Source organism: Hipposideros armiger, unplaced genomic scaffold, assembly GCF_001890085.2.
Source record: "Hipposideros armiger isolate ML-2016 unplaced genomic scaffold, ASM189008v1 scaffold_13, whole genome shotgun sequence".
Classification (NCBI taxonomy): Eukaryota; Metazoa; Chordata; class Mammalia; order Chiroptera; family Hipposideridae; genus Hipposideros; species Hipposideros armiger.
The window spans coordinates 3,813,068-3,831,165 of NW_017731363.1; the positions used below are offsets into that span (position 1 = coordinate 3,813,068).

The window sequence follows — 18,098 nt, forward strand, 5'->3', positions numbered from 1 at the left end:
CAAAACACCTGTTTCCTGGGGAGGGACCCACAAGGGATTGGACCGTAGAATCAGTTTCTGTCCCCAGGACTGCCATTCCCTGATTCTGTTGGCCGCATTTACTGGAGGGCAGTGTGCTTGTCATGGGCTCCCTGCCTGCCTTCGTCTCCCAAGAAGGTGGTCTTGTCATCTGGTGTTGCTTAGACTATGGGAAATAAGAAATAGTTTCTCATCTACTGTTAGAAGAGAAATAGAAAACACTAACTCTAACATGAAGCTTTTGGGATATAAATTTTCTCCAATTTCCCCCCAATTTTCTCTCCATGTAGAACAGTTATTCTTAATCTAATGGAATTTTGAAAGTTCAAGACCTGGTACTTTTTAGATCTGTGAGTGCATTCATAAATTGGCAATAACCATTTATCCGATGTTTTCTCTGCTTAACTGTGATTGTTTTTTACAGCTGTTTACTCTCTTTTAAATGAATAGTTCTGGTATTGTTTCCCTCACATCTTATAAACTACCTGCAGTTTTTAAAGGAGGCCTAGGAGCAATTTCAAATTCTTTTTAACCGAGTTTGTGTTCACTTTGTTGTCTGTTTGCGTGAGATCTTAATCCATCCACTAAGTCGAGAAACAGTGTTCATCTTTTGGCTGCTCCTTGCATTTGGGCTGTTCACATTATTCCTGTCTTATCTGGGATTACCCCAGTCCCGGTGCTTTTGTCTCCTTTCTGTACTGGTCACTTGACTCCTCCAGTTGACGTTTGCAAAGAAAAAGGAGCCCAATGATATCAAGTTCAGTACACTGATTATTGGTTCATTTTGTAGTGATTTGTACAATGCACAGACGACCATGAAATGGGATCTGAGTATTTGTCCTCTAGTGACTCACTTGCGAGAGGTCCCCAGTGGGGATCCAGGACTCTCTTTGGGAACCCTCTTTAATCTATCAAGGAGGATGTGTGTGGTGATGCAGATATGGTTTGTGTGGGTCTTTGAGGAGTCCTCCCAAATCCCTTTTTGAAGCAGATGAGAACAGAAATTATAAGTAAATAAAAATCGCTGGAAAAATTCGTTTTTAGGTCTTGACACTGTGTTGAATACATTAAAGAAAAAGTCCTAAACGGTTTATCTAGAAATGATCTTAGCTCAGTTTACGTGTACCTGGAAATGTCCTTTTCTCCACACTTGTCTATGGTCCATATTCCTCCATGGAAGCCTTTCTTGTTGGGACACTAACTCTACACAGACCATAGCTTCCTTGGACTCCCAGCACCATGGTAGAGTTGGCTGCCAATCACACCCTCCCCTGCCTTGCCCCTGAGACATATTCACACACCGTGTCTTCTGTTGTCCCAGCTCATGTCTCTGTAGGAGAGGCAGTGGACTCTTGGCATTACCTAACCCCTGCCTAAGTTTCCCTCAGACTCATCTGAGGTTCATCTTAGACATGGCGGGATTGTGCTTCAGCCTACCCTTCACTGCTGTCTCACCAGTCCTGCTTTGCTAGACGTCTCCATAAAAGTGTAGCTTTGTATTTTTAATGTTTGCTTTGAAAAGTTATTTTAACTAAACAGATTAGCTGTCTGTCTACCTGTCTTTCTCTTTCCCTTTCCTTTCCTTCCAGCCAACCGTTTAAGAAGAGTTTATATATTAAATCCTCCCTCTTAAGAGGTTGGCAGTTTAACACAGATTCCTTCCAGTTGTGTATCAAAGAGATCTGTGGAATTTTCGAAGCAGTTTTTTATTGCTGTGCTTTGGCAGGGCTCCAGTTTGAAGACACGTTGATACCCTTTCTACGTAGGACTTATGTGCAAAGCTCAATGCCTTCAGATTAATATCAAGACAGAAACTTTTGTGATAGAAGTTTAGACTCTTAGTACATTTATGGGAAACCTAACTCTTTGACAGATGTTTCTACCTTAACTTTCTTGTCTTGCTTTTAATGTTAGAAATTGTATCTTACGTTGTTCTGACTATGTTCTTCCTAACATGTGGGTCTGTGCTTCGCATTGAGAGCAGTGTTTCCAAGAATTCTCAAAAACGCCAGCAGCCGTCTTCACTCTTCTCTCTCCTTTTCTGGCCCTCTTTGGAGCTGTGGACATTTCACAATATCTGCATGTGTTATCTCTGCTATTACTCTTTTTAGGCCTGGCGGAGAAAGGGGAGGAAATAGGGTTATGAGAGCCCAGGGGAGCCAGGCAGGAGAGCCCCCCTGAGGGACCTGTAGTCTGGAGGGACACAGCTATGATCTGAGTCAGGGTGCTCATGCTGGGAAGGGAGCCTGGGTGATGTAGTCTGCGGAGTTGGGCTCCTGAGGCCCAGGATGGGGCAGAGAGGAGTGGAGACTAACCAACACAATCGTATGGATTTATGCATGAGACTATTGGTCTGTCGTTGTTGAGGGTTTTTGAAAGTTGCTAAGACATTTTAGTTACCAAGATATAAGTTGACAGACTACTGTAATGGTGTAAAACCTGCCTTTAGGATTCAGGGACTGTCCCATCCCGTATTCACTTGGGGATAGGCTCTGTTGACATTATTTAACAGAAAGTGAAACTTCTCCTTTCTTTGTAATTTCTTTCTGGGTCTGGGATCTGCCATTTAATTAGTTTGTATTTAAGGGACTCATTTAATGCTGCAATTCTTGTGACCCAACTGCAAGAGATTAGCGAGCACATTTAGGAAGTGGGGCCTTCTACACTGGTACAGGCTTGCTTGGTATCAGATCCTTTTTAACACTCTGAAAGGTAGGAGGAGAGGGAAAGGGCCCTTTGATGCCTGAGCAAGTGGATCCTCGGGGGGAAGTGGGAAGACATAGGTTCCCAGAGTACCATTCTACACGGAAAAAAGTGACTTTTCTCTCAATTAGCGTGTGATGGGAACAAAACTCCCAAGTCAAACCATCTTCAGCAATAACAATATTTGCAAGAAAAATTTCTAAATGCGTAGTAAAAAGGGAATTGTTTTTCATTTAAAAACATTCTCACCTATCTCAAACTACAATTTGATCCTTTAAATAATTACAATAGAATAAAATGACCTTGCTGTGATGACAGTTGCAGCTTTCAAATAGAGGACAAGGTTTTCCTCTGGATTTATATTTCGTATTTTAAACCAAGTAGGAAATGAAGTTTTAAATCCTAAAGAAGACCTCGGTCAGTTTGGAATAATGCCATGTGAAATGGAGAATAAAATTGTGTCCTTTGGAGAGAAATGAACTCTTTAGATCCCTGTGATCCAGTTAGAAACGTATTCCTGTTGAATGTGCAAGGAAGTCCCTGAAGTACCCCGAGTATTGCCACTTCTCTAAAACATAAACATTGATCCTCATGCTTTCCAACAAACCCCACCAGGCAGTTTACGTTTCTTTTTAGTGTCATTTTCTTTTATTGAGTACATTGCTAGAATTCTCATTCTTTGATGGTACAGGCTAAAGACAAAGAGATCCTGGTGTCTGTGTGTATATGCTGTGAGAATGTGCTGCTGAGGTAGGCTGTGAGTTTGACAAATAAAAATGGAGTTCAAGGGACACAGTGGCCTTCAGTCTAAATGTTGCCTTCTGACATTTAAGCAGACAAAAGAGTCATAAAGAGTTTGTCTATAACTCAGCTGTCTTCTTAGCAGGCGTTCTATAACAAACACTCATGTGAGCACCAACATAGCAAAAGCATGTTTTCCCAGATCATCAGTTAGGATCTGTATTGGCAGCCAGTTGGCTGCGCTTTTAAGGATGCCAGAATATTTCATCAGGACCAGTGCTTTGCCTCAGAGAGACTTGACCCGAGGAACTTACTTCTTATGGTTGCTTGTTACTTGTTGACACAAGTTTGAGAGACTTAGTGTTTTCATCTTTGAGATGTTGTAGGTATTTGTTCTCTTTTTTATGATACTTTTGTGTGTCCTATTGAGGAAAACTAATGTACTTTGTTTGATTTTAACATAGAAACCAAGCCAGCAAAAGTACTGCTTTGCAGTCTCACCACAGATCTAACAGTAAGGACATCCAGAACCTCAGTGTGGGTCTGCCCCGGGCTGACGAAGGTCTCCCTGCCAACGAAAGCTTCCTGAACGGAAACCTCGCTGGAGCTACGCTTAGTCCCATGCACACCAAAACCTACCAAGCAAGCAGCCAGCCTGGGTCTGCCAGCAAAGATCTTACCAACAACAACTTACCACACATTCTCAGCCCAAAAGAAGCCAAGTCAAAGACAGAGTTTGATTTCAATATTGACCCAAAGCCTTCAGAAGGCCCGGGCACAAAGTACCTCAAGTCGAGCAGCAGATCACAGCAGAACCGGCACTCGTTTATGGAAAGCTCCCAGAGCAAAGCCGGGACACTGCAGCCCAGTGAAAAGCAGAGTCGGCATAGCTACATCGACACCATTCCCCAGTCCTCTAGGAGTCCCTCCTACCGGACCAAGGCCAAAAGCCACGGAGCGTTGAGTGACTCCAAGTCTGTGAGCAACCTTTCCGAGGCCAGGGCCCAAATTGCAGAGTCCAACACCAGTAGATACTTCCCATCCAGCTGCTTGGACTTGAACTCTCCCACCAGCCCAACCCCCACCAGGCACGGCGACACGAGAACTTTGCTTAGCCCCTTGGGGAGAAATAACCGAAGTGAGGGCACTCTCGACTCACGCCGAACCACAGCCAGGCACTCAAAAACCATGGAGGAGTTGAAGCTGCCTGAGCACATGGACAGCCATTCCCATTCGCTGTCGACACCTCACGAATCCTTTTCTTATGGGCTGGGCTACACCAGCCCCTTCTCCTCCCAGCAGCGTCCACATAGGCATTCCATGTATGTGACCCGGGACAAAGTGAGAGCCAAAGGCTTGGACGGAAGCTTGAGCATAGGGCAAGGGATGGCGGCCAGAGCCAACAGCCTGCAGCTCTTATCACCCCAGGTACAGCTGAGGGCCTTGCCCGGATCTGTTGGCTCACCATGGGAATCTCTTGCTGGGGTGTATAGGGTCCGTCTGCCATTTTCCCTACTGCAGGAGGTTAGACTTTCGATAGGATGCATTTAGGGAAGCAATACTTGAAGGACCAGTCTGCTAAAAAAATTTATTTTTATTATTTAAGCCAATTGTTGAGCACTCAGAACTCAAAAAGCTTGTTTTTAGAAATCTGTTTCTTTAATGTCCTTTCTGGCATATTTTGTTGAGAGAATCCTATTTTGATCAATTATAGAATTCATCAGCTATGTGGGTTAGTTTTTAATTTTTTCAAAAATCAGTGTGAATTTATGGGTATTTTTCTCTAATCGCTCAAAACCACATTTGCATAAACCAAACCCTTTGCTAAGACCTTACTCAATATCTTAAATGAACTGAAAAGTTTTAAATGTATCTAGAGCTATAGAAAAATTGAACTTCAGGCCAGGATAAATGTTAATGTTTAGTCTTTTGGATTGTTTTTACAGTAAATCTCAAGGCAATATTTTTAGCATAATACTTCCTCCATCTTATTGATCTTCAGATGCTAGAGCTGACAGTAACTTGCTTAAAAGAGGCAGCATTCTTAGGACAGAACACGTTTTTTAAAATTACATTTTCGTGGTATCAAACATTGACCTGCAACAAAGAAATGAAGGTGGAGAAAAGCCACTGTCAGAAGAAGTGAATAGTTTCGTGTAGGGAAAGTAGTCCCCTTTCAGAGGCTGTGGAAACGGGTTCTTGGGCATGCGTCAGAAGCCCAGGAGATATGGATGGATTACGTAATGGGAGGCTTAGCAAGACGAGTGCTGGGGAGAGGCCATTGGCAGTGACGCTCAGCTGGGAAGCCAGGTGCTTCAAACTGGTGAATTTCGGAAAGTGATGCAATCTCTCTGTGCCTCAGATTCCTCATCTGAGGTTCATGAGCTTAAAGACGGTGTAGAAAGCACTGTGCCCAGTGCCCGGCCCAGTAAGTGCGGAACAAAGTTTAGTTGCCGCTGCTGCTGTGATGGTCGGGGCGGTTCATTAGACATTGAGCACCTTCTCTACGCTGGGTATTCTCGGGCACTTAGAAGAGCCTGCTGTAGGGTTCTTGCCCTTGAGAAACTTCTCTCAGGGAAGATTCAATTATACATGATAACAATGAAATAATGAAGAAGTGCGTGACTGTGGTACTGACTATAAATAGGATTTGAGAACAGGGAGAGAGCATTGCGAGCAGGAGCAGTCAGAAATGGCTTTAGGGGCAACGAAAGGTCTTTCTCGGAGCTAGGATGTGGAGAGAAGATGTGGATGGCTAGAGAATGGCATTGACTGAGCTCGGCTCTAATGAGAGCTAGGTTCCATGATAGGCTCTAATGAGAATGCTGAAAACCATGTGGTCCCTGCCCTCGTGGAGTGTGTGGGCTGGGGTGAGGTCGCACACTTGCCAACGGATGGGTTGTTAAAATACTGTGAGGCCGCATGCCCACGCTGTGCTAGAGGTGTGTGTGTGCCGTAGGGACAGAGAGGAGAGATACAGTCCAGATGGGGCGGTGGGAGGCCCCCAGCGGAGCTGGCATCTGAGCAGAGACTTCTGGGACTTAAGTAGGAAGAAAATGGAGTTGACATCAGGAAAGAGGCTCAAAGGGAGCGCGTAAGAGAGCATTTGCAAGGACGAGGAGGGTAATAAAGACACTAAATGGCGTGGTGTGCTGTGAGGATTGCAACTTACTCCACCGCTGGAATGAAAAGGCAAGGTTTGGGGTGGATTTTGCAATAATCCAAGCATGAGGACAGGAGAGTGTGTTCTGGATTCAGTCCCAGTGGGAAAGCAGAGAAAGAGTGGGTCTTAAAAACTTCCTCAGGAGTGGAAACAATGGGACTTGTGAATTGAAGGGTTGAATACAGGAAAAAGGAAGCCTTGGAGGTTGCTTTTTTGTAGGAGCTCCTTTTCAGAGTAAAAGAGAGGACTTTTGAAGTCACTGAATTCAGCCTCTTAATTTCACAGATGAGCAAGTTGGCTGGGTTGCCCAAGTTTACCCAACCAGTTCAGGGCGGGGCTGGGATCCTGAGGCAGTGTCCAGGTCCCTGGCCTTTGCACTGGATCATGCTGACATGCTGAGGTTGAAGTGACCCCGGGCCCCAAAGCAGAGGTGTTCTGCACAAGGTTGGAAAGAACATCTGGGGCCCAGGTGAGAGAAAGGGCAGGAGATGCTATGGTTGGAGTCAGAGCGGTGGTCGGAGGAGTCCCTCTAGAGGGGAGAGAACCTCTAGGGCCTAGAAAGATCTCCGGAGCCTGGCAGCTGCTCGGGGACATTAGACAGAGGTCAAACCCAGGTAAAGTATGCTAGCACTAAGCACAGTGTAAACAGAGAAGAAGAAAAACAAAAGGCTTTCACTTGGAAAAATGACAAGTGGACTGCTCTTTGAGAGTTCCAGAAAAAAGACTGTGAGCATGGTGGAAATAAGCGAATTATAAACAGTTACTGTGGCTAAGCACAGATCCAACTGTTAGACTGAATTTGAAGTCCAGTTCGGGAGGTACAGTGCCAAGCTGCAAGGGAGTGTACAAGTTTAAAGGCACAAAGATGGCAGACAGCTTGACAAGTAACTAAAGCTGTGACTAAACAACGGGAGTCACTCTCTCGCAAAGTACCGTGGCCACCTTCAAGAGCAAGGGGACTGGACTGGCACTGTCACTTAAGAGTTGAGGTTAGACGGAAGTCATTTGTTCTCTGAGATACTTTTTAGAGGCCTTCGTAAACACAGTGCAGGTGATAAAATTCATATAAGATTTTGTCACAGTAGAAAGAAGGAGGAGCGCCTCATTGGCTCATTTCCTGGCCCAAATCCTTTCATAGTACATTTAGAGAGTGAGTGGGAGAAAGAGAGACTCACATTTTAAATTTTAAATAAAATATTTTTGATACATGACGTAAGGCTCAAGAAAAATACTCGTTCTGTGCCTAATGTACAGGTAACGCAATGCAGCTAACTCCTCTTAATGGCTTGGTAATTTTGTTCCTTAATCTTTTTTTCCAAGTGTAGAAAATGCTTTTTCCCTCATTGAACACCATTATGGACCAAGGCTGCTCTTAGCTTGTGAATCACTTCCTTGAGAGAAATAGATAGTGTCTCTGGAGATCAGTGCTATCATGATTATGAAGATACATGAAATATAAGTACTGTTATCCTAGAGAAGATTCAGAAGAGACCTTAAGTACACAAGCTACAGTGGTTAGGGAATTTTAAGAAAGAAATTACTAAGAGGACTGATTCTATTCCTTGATATATTTAAAGGACTATCGTTTTCATCTGAATCTGCCATATAAGTCCTTCATGAAAAATAATTTTGATTCTGTACAGCCCTTTTTAGAAAAGTCAGCCTAAAATCTGCTAGAGAAATTTTGGATTAACTAATAGAATCTCTAATTAGAGTGCTGCTCAGAACCATGACTATCTAGATATTAGAAAGATAATTTTCTTTGTTTTTAATAATTAATTGAACTATTTTCAGAGTAATTCATTCCCTGCTTGCCTTAACTTTAATGAGAATTTCACTTTCCATCTGTGTGACATTTGTTTGACTTATTTTACATTCATCAGATGATTCACTCTTTTATGGGACAATCTGTGTTTTAGCCAACTAACTTTTTTTTTTTTTAAGTCAGTTAAGGTACTGGTTATACCAAATAAAGTCCATGGCAATTTAGGTGACTTGCATCATTTATGAGGACAGTCTTATAAATCCTTCTAAATTTGACTTTCAGCCCGGGGAACAGCTTCCTCCAGAGATGACTGTGGCACGATCTTCTGTTAAAGAACCCTCCAGAGAAGGCACCTCTTCATTCCACGCGCGGCAGAAGTCTGAGGTCTGAATTCCCCAGAGTTGCTACCATTTTATGATAAAACCTGTCCATACAGATTGGCCATTTGACATCATTACAGCCTATTTTTTAAAATGTATTCATGCCCAATCTCCCACAAATAATTTGAACTGGCTTATAAAGTAAGTAGTTTTCCTCATGACATAATTCGGAGTTTTCTCTTTAAAACATCCTTGAATAAATTCTAGATCAATGAGACTCTGCCCTAGGTTCCTAGGCTGTTTATATAACCTGTTTCCTGTCTCAGGGTGGAGCGTATCATGACCCCCACCCCGATGATGGCACCGCCCCCAAAGAAAATAGACATCTGTACAACGATCCTGTTCCGAGGAGAGTTGGCAGCTTCTACCGAGGTAAGCCTGTCCCCTCGCACCAACTCCTTCTCTCCCCCCTCACTGCACCTCCAGCCCCCCCACACAGATGACGTTTCACTGCCCTGGTTTCAGGGCAGCGTCATTCTCACCTGTGCCATCACCTTCTATCACTTCTCCCAGCTTCGGGTCCTGCTGTCTTACTTCAGGTCCTCGAGGTTTCTGACTTGGATTCTTTGATTAGCCTCCCATCTGGTTTCCCTACCTCCAAGGTCACCATCAAAACGGTCCCTGGAATGATCCTTCTAAAGCTGTGTTCTGACTACACCCTTCATTCATTTGAATAAGTAATAAAATACTAAGCTATGTCACCCGTGTGCCTGGCACTGTTCTAGTTTAGAACATGACACCTAAAGGTCTTTAACCTCACAGAACTCACATTTTCATGGGGAGAGAACAACACTAAATGCAATAATTATATAGAGCAGTAAAAGGTAATAAATGCTACAGGGGAAAAAATAAAGCAAGGCAGCCCGTTGCCCTCCCCCTCCCCCAGTCCTCTCTCTCTCACCTGCTGAGATCCTCTGGTGGCTTCCCACTGGTGTCAGGACAGAATCAGAATTCCCTAGGATGGCATTCCAGACTTTCCATGTCCTGGCCCTGCGCCTTTTCCAGCTGCCCCGCCTTCTCTCTGGGGCCCAGCCTGTGGGACTCACACAGGCCACACTCCCCGCCGGCCTGAAACTCGTTCCTGCTGCCTGGATAGCTTGTTTCTGACCCTTTAAAGATTCTGCTTTGAGGTCCTCTGCAGTGTGATGTCTTCCCTGCCCTCCCAGACGAAGTGAAGTTTCCTCTGTTCCACCCATGATTCCTTGTCTAGGCCTCAAACCTGACACAGACCACACATGGCACTGATTCTTTGTCTGCATTTCTCTCACAAGGTTGTGAGGCCCTTTATCTTTTCCTCTTTCACCCTCATTGACTAGCACACTGGCTGGTAGTTTCATAAATATTTGTTGATTGAGTGAAAGAAAATCTTCAAGTTGTCTTACAAGCCTTAAAAGTGTACTCCGATGTTTAACAGACAAGTAAAACAGATGATTTGGGGGCTGTATGGATTTAGGAGATATTGACAGAGAAAGGCATCCCCTTTGAGGAGCTGTGTAGTAATAGAGTGGGATCTCCCCAGGGAGCCGCAGCCCCTAGTGGGGAGACAGACAAAAACCTTCAAGGGTCACCTCCACCTTCCACAGCCACCCACACCCACATTGCCTGGCTTCTTACTGTTCTGTTGATTTGGGAAGAATTGGGGAAGGGGATATGGACAGCTGCTTGGTGATTTTAACAGGAACCTGAGCTAAATAAATACATACGAGTGTTATTCAGGGCTAAGTGTATACTGAGTAACTAGGCTACCCTGTTCCCTACCAGCCCCACCTTTGAAAAAAGCATAAGACATTGAAGATGGCTTTTAATACCTTTATTAGTTGTTTCTCATGTCATGGTTACTTAGAATCCTAGGGGACTAAAATTTTAATTGAGATTGAAGTTAATTAAAACAAAATATGGTAGTATACATGAGCAAAAGCCTTTTCTTCTGTCACTATAAGTTTTACTTCCAAGACAGACCATGCATGTGTTATTTCTAGAGATGTCTGGAGAATACACTTTAATATAAAATGGTTACAGAATTTTAAATTAATTAGCCTGTCACCTCTGGAAACACAGTTTTATTTTGGTTGCAAATGGATTAAATTACTTAATATCAGCGAAGCCCCTCATTCGTCTTCTTCATAATCCATTTCAAGGTCTGGCAGGCGGAACTTTTTTATTTTAGAAAGTCTAGAAATAGAAGGACAAGATTTAACTAGGCAAAACATCTGGCGACAGCTGCCATTTCAGTGATGCTGCTAAATCTAACTGGATGAAGATTTAGTGGTATCACCAAAATGACAGATGTTTTCAGAAAGCTTCCCATTTTCAGTCCTACTGGTCAAGAGTCAAGTGAAATGGTGTCATTCATCTTAGTATACAGCTTGTATATTCCTTTTGTGATGAAATTTGCAATATATTTTGATTTATGACCAAGCCTAGAAATTGACAGAAAAAGATAGTGACTCCCTCCTCCAAAAAAAGCAGAAACGTGTTTACTCACATACATTGTGGTTTATCTTTCTGTTCATTCCTGGATTGAGAACTTAGAGAAAAAAAGAGTTATTTTTGGGCAAGTACCAAATTTCTTTGGAATTAGTTTTAACAATATAAAATTGATGCTACCTCCCAAATGTCAAGGCTTCAATGGTACTTTGTATATTCCAGTACCCATATTGTTAAGAATCACTTCAGACTAAGAATAGATTTTGCATAGTTGGGTCTATGATGTAAGAAAGCCTCAATCTCAGTGTCAAAACAGTAAAAGGGGAGGGGCTATCGTATTCATATTTTTAAATATCCTACAATGTTTTTCAGTTTATCAACTGACGGGTCAATTGATACTGCCTGCTGATGTGATATATTGGGTTGTCAGAAAAGTCATGACGCATTTTTGCAACGAAAAACAGAAAAAACACATCATGACTTTTCCAACAACCCAATATATTATTGCCTGCTGTTAACTGACCTCCGCAAATTACTCTTATAAGCAGTGTGGATAGGGAGAAGGTTTCCTGGAATGCCTCCACTGTCAGAAAACACAAAAGTTATCTGAGGAGCAGATGAGGATTTTGACTTATCTGTGTGTGTGTTTTATTTGTGTGCAAGAAAATGCAGTGGAATAACTTGAGAACTGCTTTGACCAAAACAGTGACTTAGTCTTTCTTTATTCAGTGCCATCTCCACGTCCAGATAATTCTTTCCATGAGAATAATGTGTCAACCAGAGTTTCTTCCCTACCATCAGAAAGCAGTTCTGGAACCAACCACTCAAAAAGACAACCAGCGTTCGATCCATGGTGAGTGTATCTTGGTGTGTTTTTACTCTTCTTTTTTCTAATTGGAGATTTGAGATTTCAAAGACATTCTGGATAAACATTTGAGCATTCTTTCTCCTGCTAGGCCTTTCTTTCTCAAGAGAGATTGTTAAGGAAAATGTGATTTTTTCATATATTGGTAATGATTTCTTTCAAGTTCAACATTTATATTAAATATTGTGTAATAGGGGAAAAAAATCTCCTGGATCAATAAATACCTTGTAAGTCTTCCACTGCATTCTTCTGACATGACTGATGTCTCCCACTCTTGTTGCTATTGAATCACATAGCAGACACTTTGCTTAGCACTTTGTGCCCAGTTCTCACAATCAGCCCTTGAAGTAGGGGTGGCTCCCATCCCGCAGATGAGGAAACTGCAGCTTAGAAAAGGTAAGGAGCTTGCTTGGTGCTGGGAAGCCAGTAACAGGGAGGAGGGAGCCAGGATCCAGACCTACATGGGTTCCGACTCCACAGCTCGTGCCCTTCACCTCTGTGCCACCTGATTTTTTTCAGGGTGAAAAGATAGAAATAGGGAAACAACCCTTTATGCTACCACAAAAACGTAATGGTAGCCAGAGGTTAAAATGATGCGCCAGCTTTGCTTGTCCTTTTATCGTCTCGTGTCATATGTAATAAAAATTTAGGGAGAGAATTACAACGTATACCAAGTCTCATTAGCAGATCTGTCTGGGGAGTAAGAGCTTTTTAAAAATGGTAATGTGAACTTTATATTCTCAGCTGCCCAGAAAGACTGCCCAGAATCTAGTGAAGGGCATTTGTGTACTTCATAGAACTACCAAGTTCTCTGTGAAGAGAATAAAATGGTACATCACTGTATCACACCAGATTTAGAACAGGACCAGTCTGTCAGTCCATGTCTGGTCACAGGAAGATCTTAGGTCAGTTCTCCTGACCCTATGTGGTTTCACAATTTGGAAACCACATAGGGTTATATCGAGGTTTCAGTGTTACTATGCCCGATGGTGAAAATAACTTAATTATTTTAAAAACAATAATAACTATTTTTTTAAAACTGTAAATACTGGGCCGGCCGAGTGGCGCGATGGTTAAGAACTCGCTTGGAACGCCAGAGGACCCCGGTTCGGATCCCACATATGAGGCCCAGTGAACACTGCCCTCCACAGCTAAGATGCTGAGCAATAGCTCAACTTGGAGCTGGGCTGCCGTGAGTCGTCGGTGACGGCGTAGGCTGCAGCCGCTGCTGCAGTGGGTTGCCATAAGCTACCGTGTGTAGCCAGCAGCCAGTGTGAGCGGCCAGCAGCCGCAGTGAGCGGCTGTCCAGAAGTCGGCGACTGATCTGCCTCGCCCCGGAAGAGCGCAATGATGGTGCCAACTTGGGCCAGTGAAGCAACGTCCTCCACAACTAAACTGAAGAACAAAACGACAGCAACTTGTCTGTTCCCCTTCCCCAATCTCCCAGCACTGTTCCCATCCCCCCAATTCCCCAATAAAAAAAAAATCTAAAAAAAAAACTGTAAATACTTTTTCTTTAATAAGCACACTTTATTTCCATTGCCTTATTTTTAAAATGAGAGTTTTAACATTAGCGACTAAGAGCTTAGACTGTGGAAATAGGGTTTCTTGAGTAATGTCACCTTCTGGCCATGTGACTTTAACCTCTCTGTGCCTTGGTTTCCTCATCTGTGAAATGGGGCTAGGAAGAACACCTCCCTCATGGGGTTAATATGATCATTAAATGGGGTAAAACGTCAACAGCGCCTAGAGCAGTGTCTGGCACCTTGTGTCTTGACAATGTCAGCAGTTTTTATCGTTAATGTCCTTTAACTTCAGTGTAACTTGTCAGGTGTCTCCCCTCCCCTCTCCTGATAAACTTTGGTGCATTATTTCTCCAAGTGACTAGACAAGCTCTTCCACTCGTATACATTAACCTGGGAGCACAGGGACAACTTGTTTTAGTTACCAGCGTTGACAGTTTTCAAATGTGGTTCTAACAAGCCATGAGAATAGTGTCTAAAGGATGAGAATATGAAAGTACAGAAGGAATTGTTTTTCCTCTTGGTCATTGCATAATGAAGTGGTCGTTGCATAATGAAGTAGTGATGGTTTAAAAGAGTATCAATTACAGACTAACAGAGTTCTGTGAAAATTAGGTAGGTCAAATCAAAACAATCGAAATATGGGATAGGTGGTATTAACAACATACCATTTCTGTCTTTTTGATAATCAGTTTGAGTAGAGCTTGTTTAGACCTAGATATGTATAGAAACCTGAAAACAGTTGTTCTGAAAAGAATTAGAGGCATTGAACTTGAGACAAGTCTCCATGGAGTCATCCATACTCTAATACTGCTGTTATGAGGCTTGAGTGAGTTCCAGAATTACCAGTGACGATTGCTGTATTCTTTTGTTCCCACTGCCCCTGCTAATAATGCTGCTATGATATTTCTTCATGCATCACATCTAACTTAGTCTAAGACGTTCATTAAGCTTGACGTCTTGATTATTTTTCCTGAACAAAATCTCTCATTGATTCACCATATTGTGTATATTTGAGAGGAACACAGTTCAATAACTGTTACAGAAACATGGACGAGCCTTGCTGCCATAACATAGTGAATTGCTGTTTCTAAATGGTCACTTACCTAAGGACAGTCTGTTTCTCCTTGATAGTACGTTACATTTCTTTTGGGAAGAGAATATTTGTACACTGTATACATTTCTCATAATGAAAAATATCAAGCTACTATGTCATATTCTAAAGCGATAAATAGATATTGTCATATAATATCCAGAGTGGTTATTCTGCTCATCGCAGCTATCTAGAATCCATTTAAGAACTGGGAGATAAGCCAGAATATCTCGGAACAAGAAAAATGGAGTCAGGTTCATCATCTTTAGTAATGGGAAAACACCTCTATCCTCCCTGTGAGCCTGTTTATCCTTTTATGCGCAGTTCTAGCAGTTGGCCCTGAGGTTGTCAGGCAAGAAATCGTCCCAGGCAGAGGGAGAAAGATCTGGAACAATAGCCGTGGAGAGAAGAGGAGTATTTTTGCCTTTTCTCAGGCCCCCGTGGGAAAAATCATTTCTAGCCCTTATGGTTTCATAGATAGACTAGATATCCATGCAGAGTATATATTTATAAAATAGACTGCTCTTACTTTACTTAAAAAGACAAAGTGTATAAATACATTTAGGAAGACTGCTGTCAAAATTGGGTTAAAAATTGATGCTTAGACATTAAACCAAATTAGTTAGAAATCCCAGTAGTTAAGTGAAGACTTGCTGTCACTCACTTGCGCAATCCCAGGCTTTTTCTCCTTGCAAAGTTATGAATATGTTGGTATCCATTATTGCTCGCCACCGTAAGTCACACAATTATTCACTGACTTTCTCTTCTCAGACATGAACTGACCACCCTAGTCCCACTGCCAGGGGAGGGGAGGTGGCAGGGAAAGGGGCGCCGAGTCATGAATGCCCCTCTCTTCTCCAACTCACCTTCATGCCGCTGCCGGAGTGATTATACGGACGCCCCGGAAGTCTGACCCTCTGGCAAACCTGTGGGTCTCCTGACTTGAGTCTCTAAGCAGCGCGAAGTCACTCTTCTCTTTGTATATTTTTCTCTGTAGTTCCAACACTTAACACAGGGCCTGGCACAAAGTGCTTTCTCAGTGTTGGTTGACTTCGATATAGTCGGTTTTAATTCCTTCTCTTTTTTAGGGGAGTCTTTTAAATCCTCTCTGCTCTTGACCACTTAGAGAAGTGGGCGTTGTGTGAGATAACGCTTGCGTCCCATGACTGTGCAGGAGGGAGACTGTTCCCCTTGCGCTGCCGTCCCTCCCCGCCCCCTGCCTGCCACCTCAGCAGCCCTGGCTAATGTGGCTGGTGACCAGCTGGGTGGGCCTTTTCAGAGCTCCTGTGCTGCTCCTCTTGGACCCATCTCTTGTTCCCTGTACAGTTAGCTCAGCACATAACCGTTGACCATACCAGGTAGAATCGCAGGGCCCAGAATTCAAATTTGAGGTAAACTGTGGGACATACCCTTAGCCATTCGGTGTGTTACCGGTTATAAATGTTCAAGTCTCTCTCTTCATTCTTTCATACAACACACAGCTTTTCGGGTGCCTGCATTCCAGGCCGCTTCTCTCGGTCTCTCTGTGTCTGAGTCTCCCCCAGGCTTTTCTCCCTTCACATTCCCTGTTAATCCTCTGTATGTGTCCGTGTAGTTTTCTTTGTTTTCTCTCACGCGCGCTCCCACTTGCACACCTTCTCTTTATCTCTGACTTCCTTCTGTGTCTTGTGATGCATGCACACGCACGCTTCACCCCGAGCTTTCATCCTCTCGTTCAAGGGTAATTTATTTTCTTTTTTGTTTTGGCCTCTGTGATCTTTCCCTGCCTGGATCTTGGCCCCACCACTTCCACTCAGCTTCAATTTGAAGATGTTTTCCTCATCATCCCCCCTTCCCCAGGGCTCTGGGTTTATCCAGTGCCTCTGAAAAGACCCCGCAGAGGGTCTTTGATTAATCTTCCCTGTGTTTGGGCTCATAGGAAACTGCAGACACTGGGCTCCTGTCCTGTTTCTTCTCTTTCATTACCTACACCCCACCCCCATCCTCTCACTTTCATCTTATTGGATAGACGACTCTTCCCATCCCACATCCTGGTCCTCCTAGGACCAGTGTCTCAAGCTTTCACTTCCTCTGTCACCAACATTTATTGTACATTCTTATAGTAACACCCATTCCTGGCCTAAGGTTGCAGTCATGATAAATGTGTCCCGCTTAAAGATTTCCTGGATTGGCAGAAAGCACTTTAACTGCTGACCCTCGACAGGCCTTTGGGATTTTGTTAGACTTTCATTCTGATTGGTAAAATATTTTACCTGTTAATCTGAATACTCTGCTGTGCAGACCCCATTATGGAAGGACATAAGCCATATCATAAGCAAATAATTCTTTAACTTCTGGAAGTTCCAGAACATTAAAAATAGTATTGCTGGTTGGACTAGATGCTCTCTGAGGTTCCTTTCAAGCCTAAGGATCCTGCTTTTGTGATTCCAGTGAACTAGACTGTTCTGCTATGTTTCCTAGAACCCTCACATGAATGAATGCTGCGGCCTGGAATTGAGTTTCGGGCCATTTGTCTTGAGGCCTCACATTAAGAGGGTTTCATCTCCTTAATCTCAAAAGTACTTGTTTTAAGAAACTTGGACGGAATTCCCAGGGTCTAGGCCCAAATTCCCAGGGTCTAGGCCCAATCTGTCCATCACAGGGATGTGTCTTCCCCAGCATTGCAACACTGCGCTTAAAAGCATCTGTAACTTTTCACTATTCCGTTCTCACCCATTCCATCATGTCTGAAGTTTTCTAGCTTTCAAAATTGTAAATGCATCATTCAGACTTCCAACACTAGTTATTGTATTGGTTGTGTTGTATTATAAAACTTACGCTTCAGAACTTGGGACTCTCAATAATGTTTAAAATTGCAGGTCCTAATGAGTTTAAGGAACTCTTGGACCTATAGTACGTGTTTTTATTTCCTTGGGATTCCCATTAACTTTCAGGCTAAATACTTTAGAAGAAATGATCATTGGTCCTTCAAACAGTCATGGTTTTTTTACTTTCTGGCTCTCACTCTCTGTCAACCTCTCTCTCTCAATCTCTTCCTTTTTTGTCTTTGATCTTGAATGCTTGGTTTTTCAAATAAATTTTCTGTGGATTATAAAACCTTTTTATTAATATCTGCAGTACATGTTTGTTGAAATTAAAAAGAAGAAACAGCAAATCACCGATAAGCCTACTACCCAGAGATGATAGCTATTAAGATTTTATTATGTTTCGGGCTGGCCGAGTGGCACGTTGGTTAAGAACTGGCTTGGGATGCCAGAGGGCCCCGGTTCGGATCCCACATATGAGGGGGCTTGTGACACTGCCCTCTACAGCTAAGATGCTTAACAACAGCTCAACCTGGAGCTGGGCTGCCATGAGTCGCCAGCGACGGCGTAGGCTGCAGCCCCTGCTGCAGTGGGTTGCCATGGGCTACCGTGTGTA

General features: G+C 43.2%; 1 protein-coding gene across 5 annotated transcripts in view; it reads left to right on the plus strand.

Moving 5' to 3' along the window:
• CDKL5 (cyclin dependent kinase like 5) overlaps positions 1 to 18,098 on the plus strand; it is a 160,608-nt gene that overhangs the window by 131,318 nt on the left and 11,192 nt on the right. For all 5 annotated transcript variants that reach the window (XM_019665739.1, XM_019665760.1, XM_019665751.1 and 2 more), the window contains 4 exons: positions 3,927 to 4,890; positions 8,673 to 8,774; positions 9,037 to 9,142; positions 11,927 to 12,050. In XM_019665739.1, the coding sequence (XP_019521284.1) occupies positions 3,927 to 4,890; positions 8,673 to 8,774; positions 9,037 to 9,142; positions 11,927 to 12,050 (1,296 nt within the window). The remainder of the gene's footprint in view (positions 1 to 3,926; positions 4,891 to 8,672; positions 8,775 to 9,036; positions 9,143 to 11,926; positions 12,051 to 18,098) is intronic.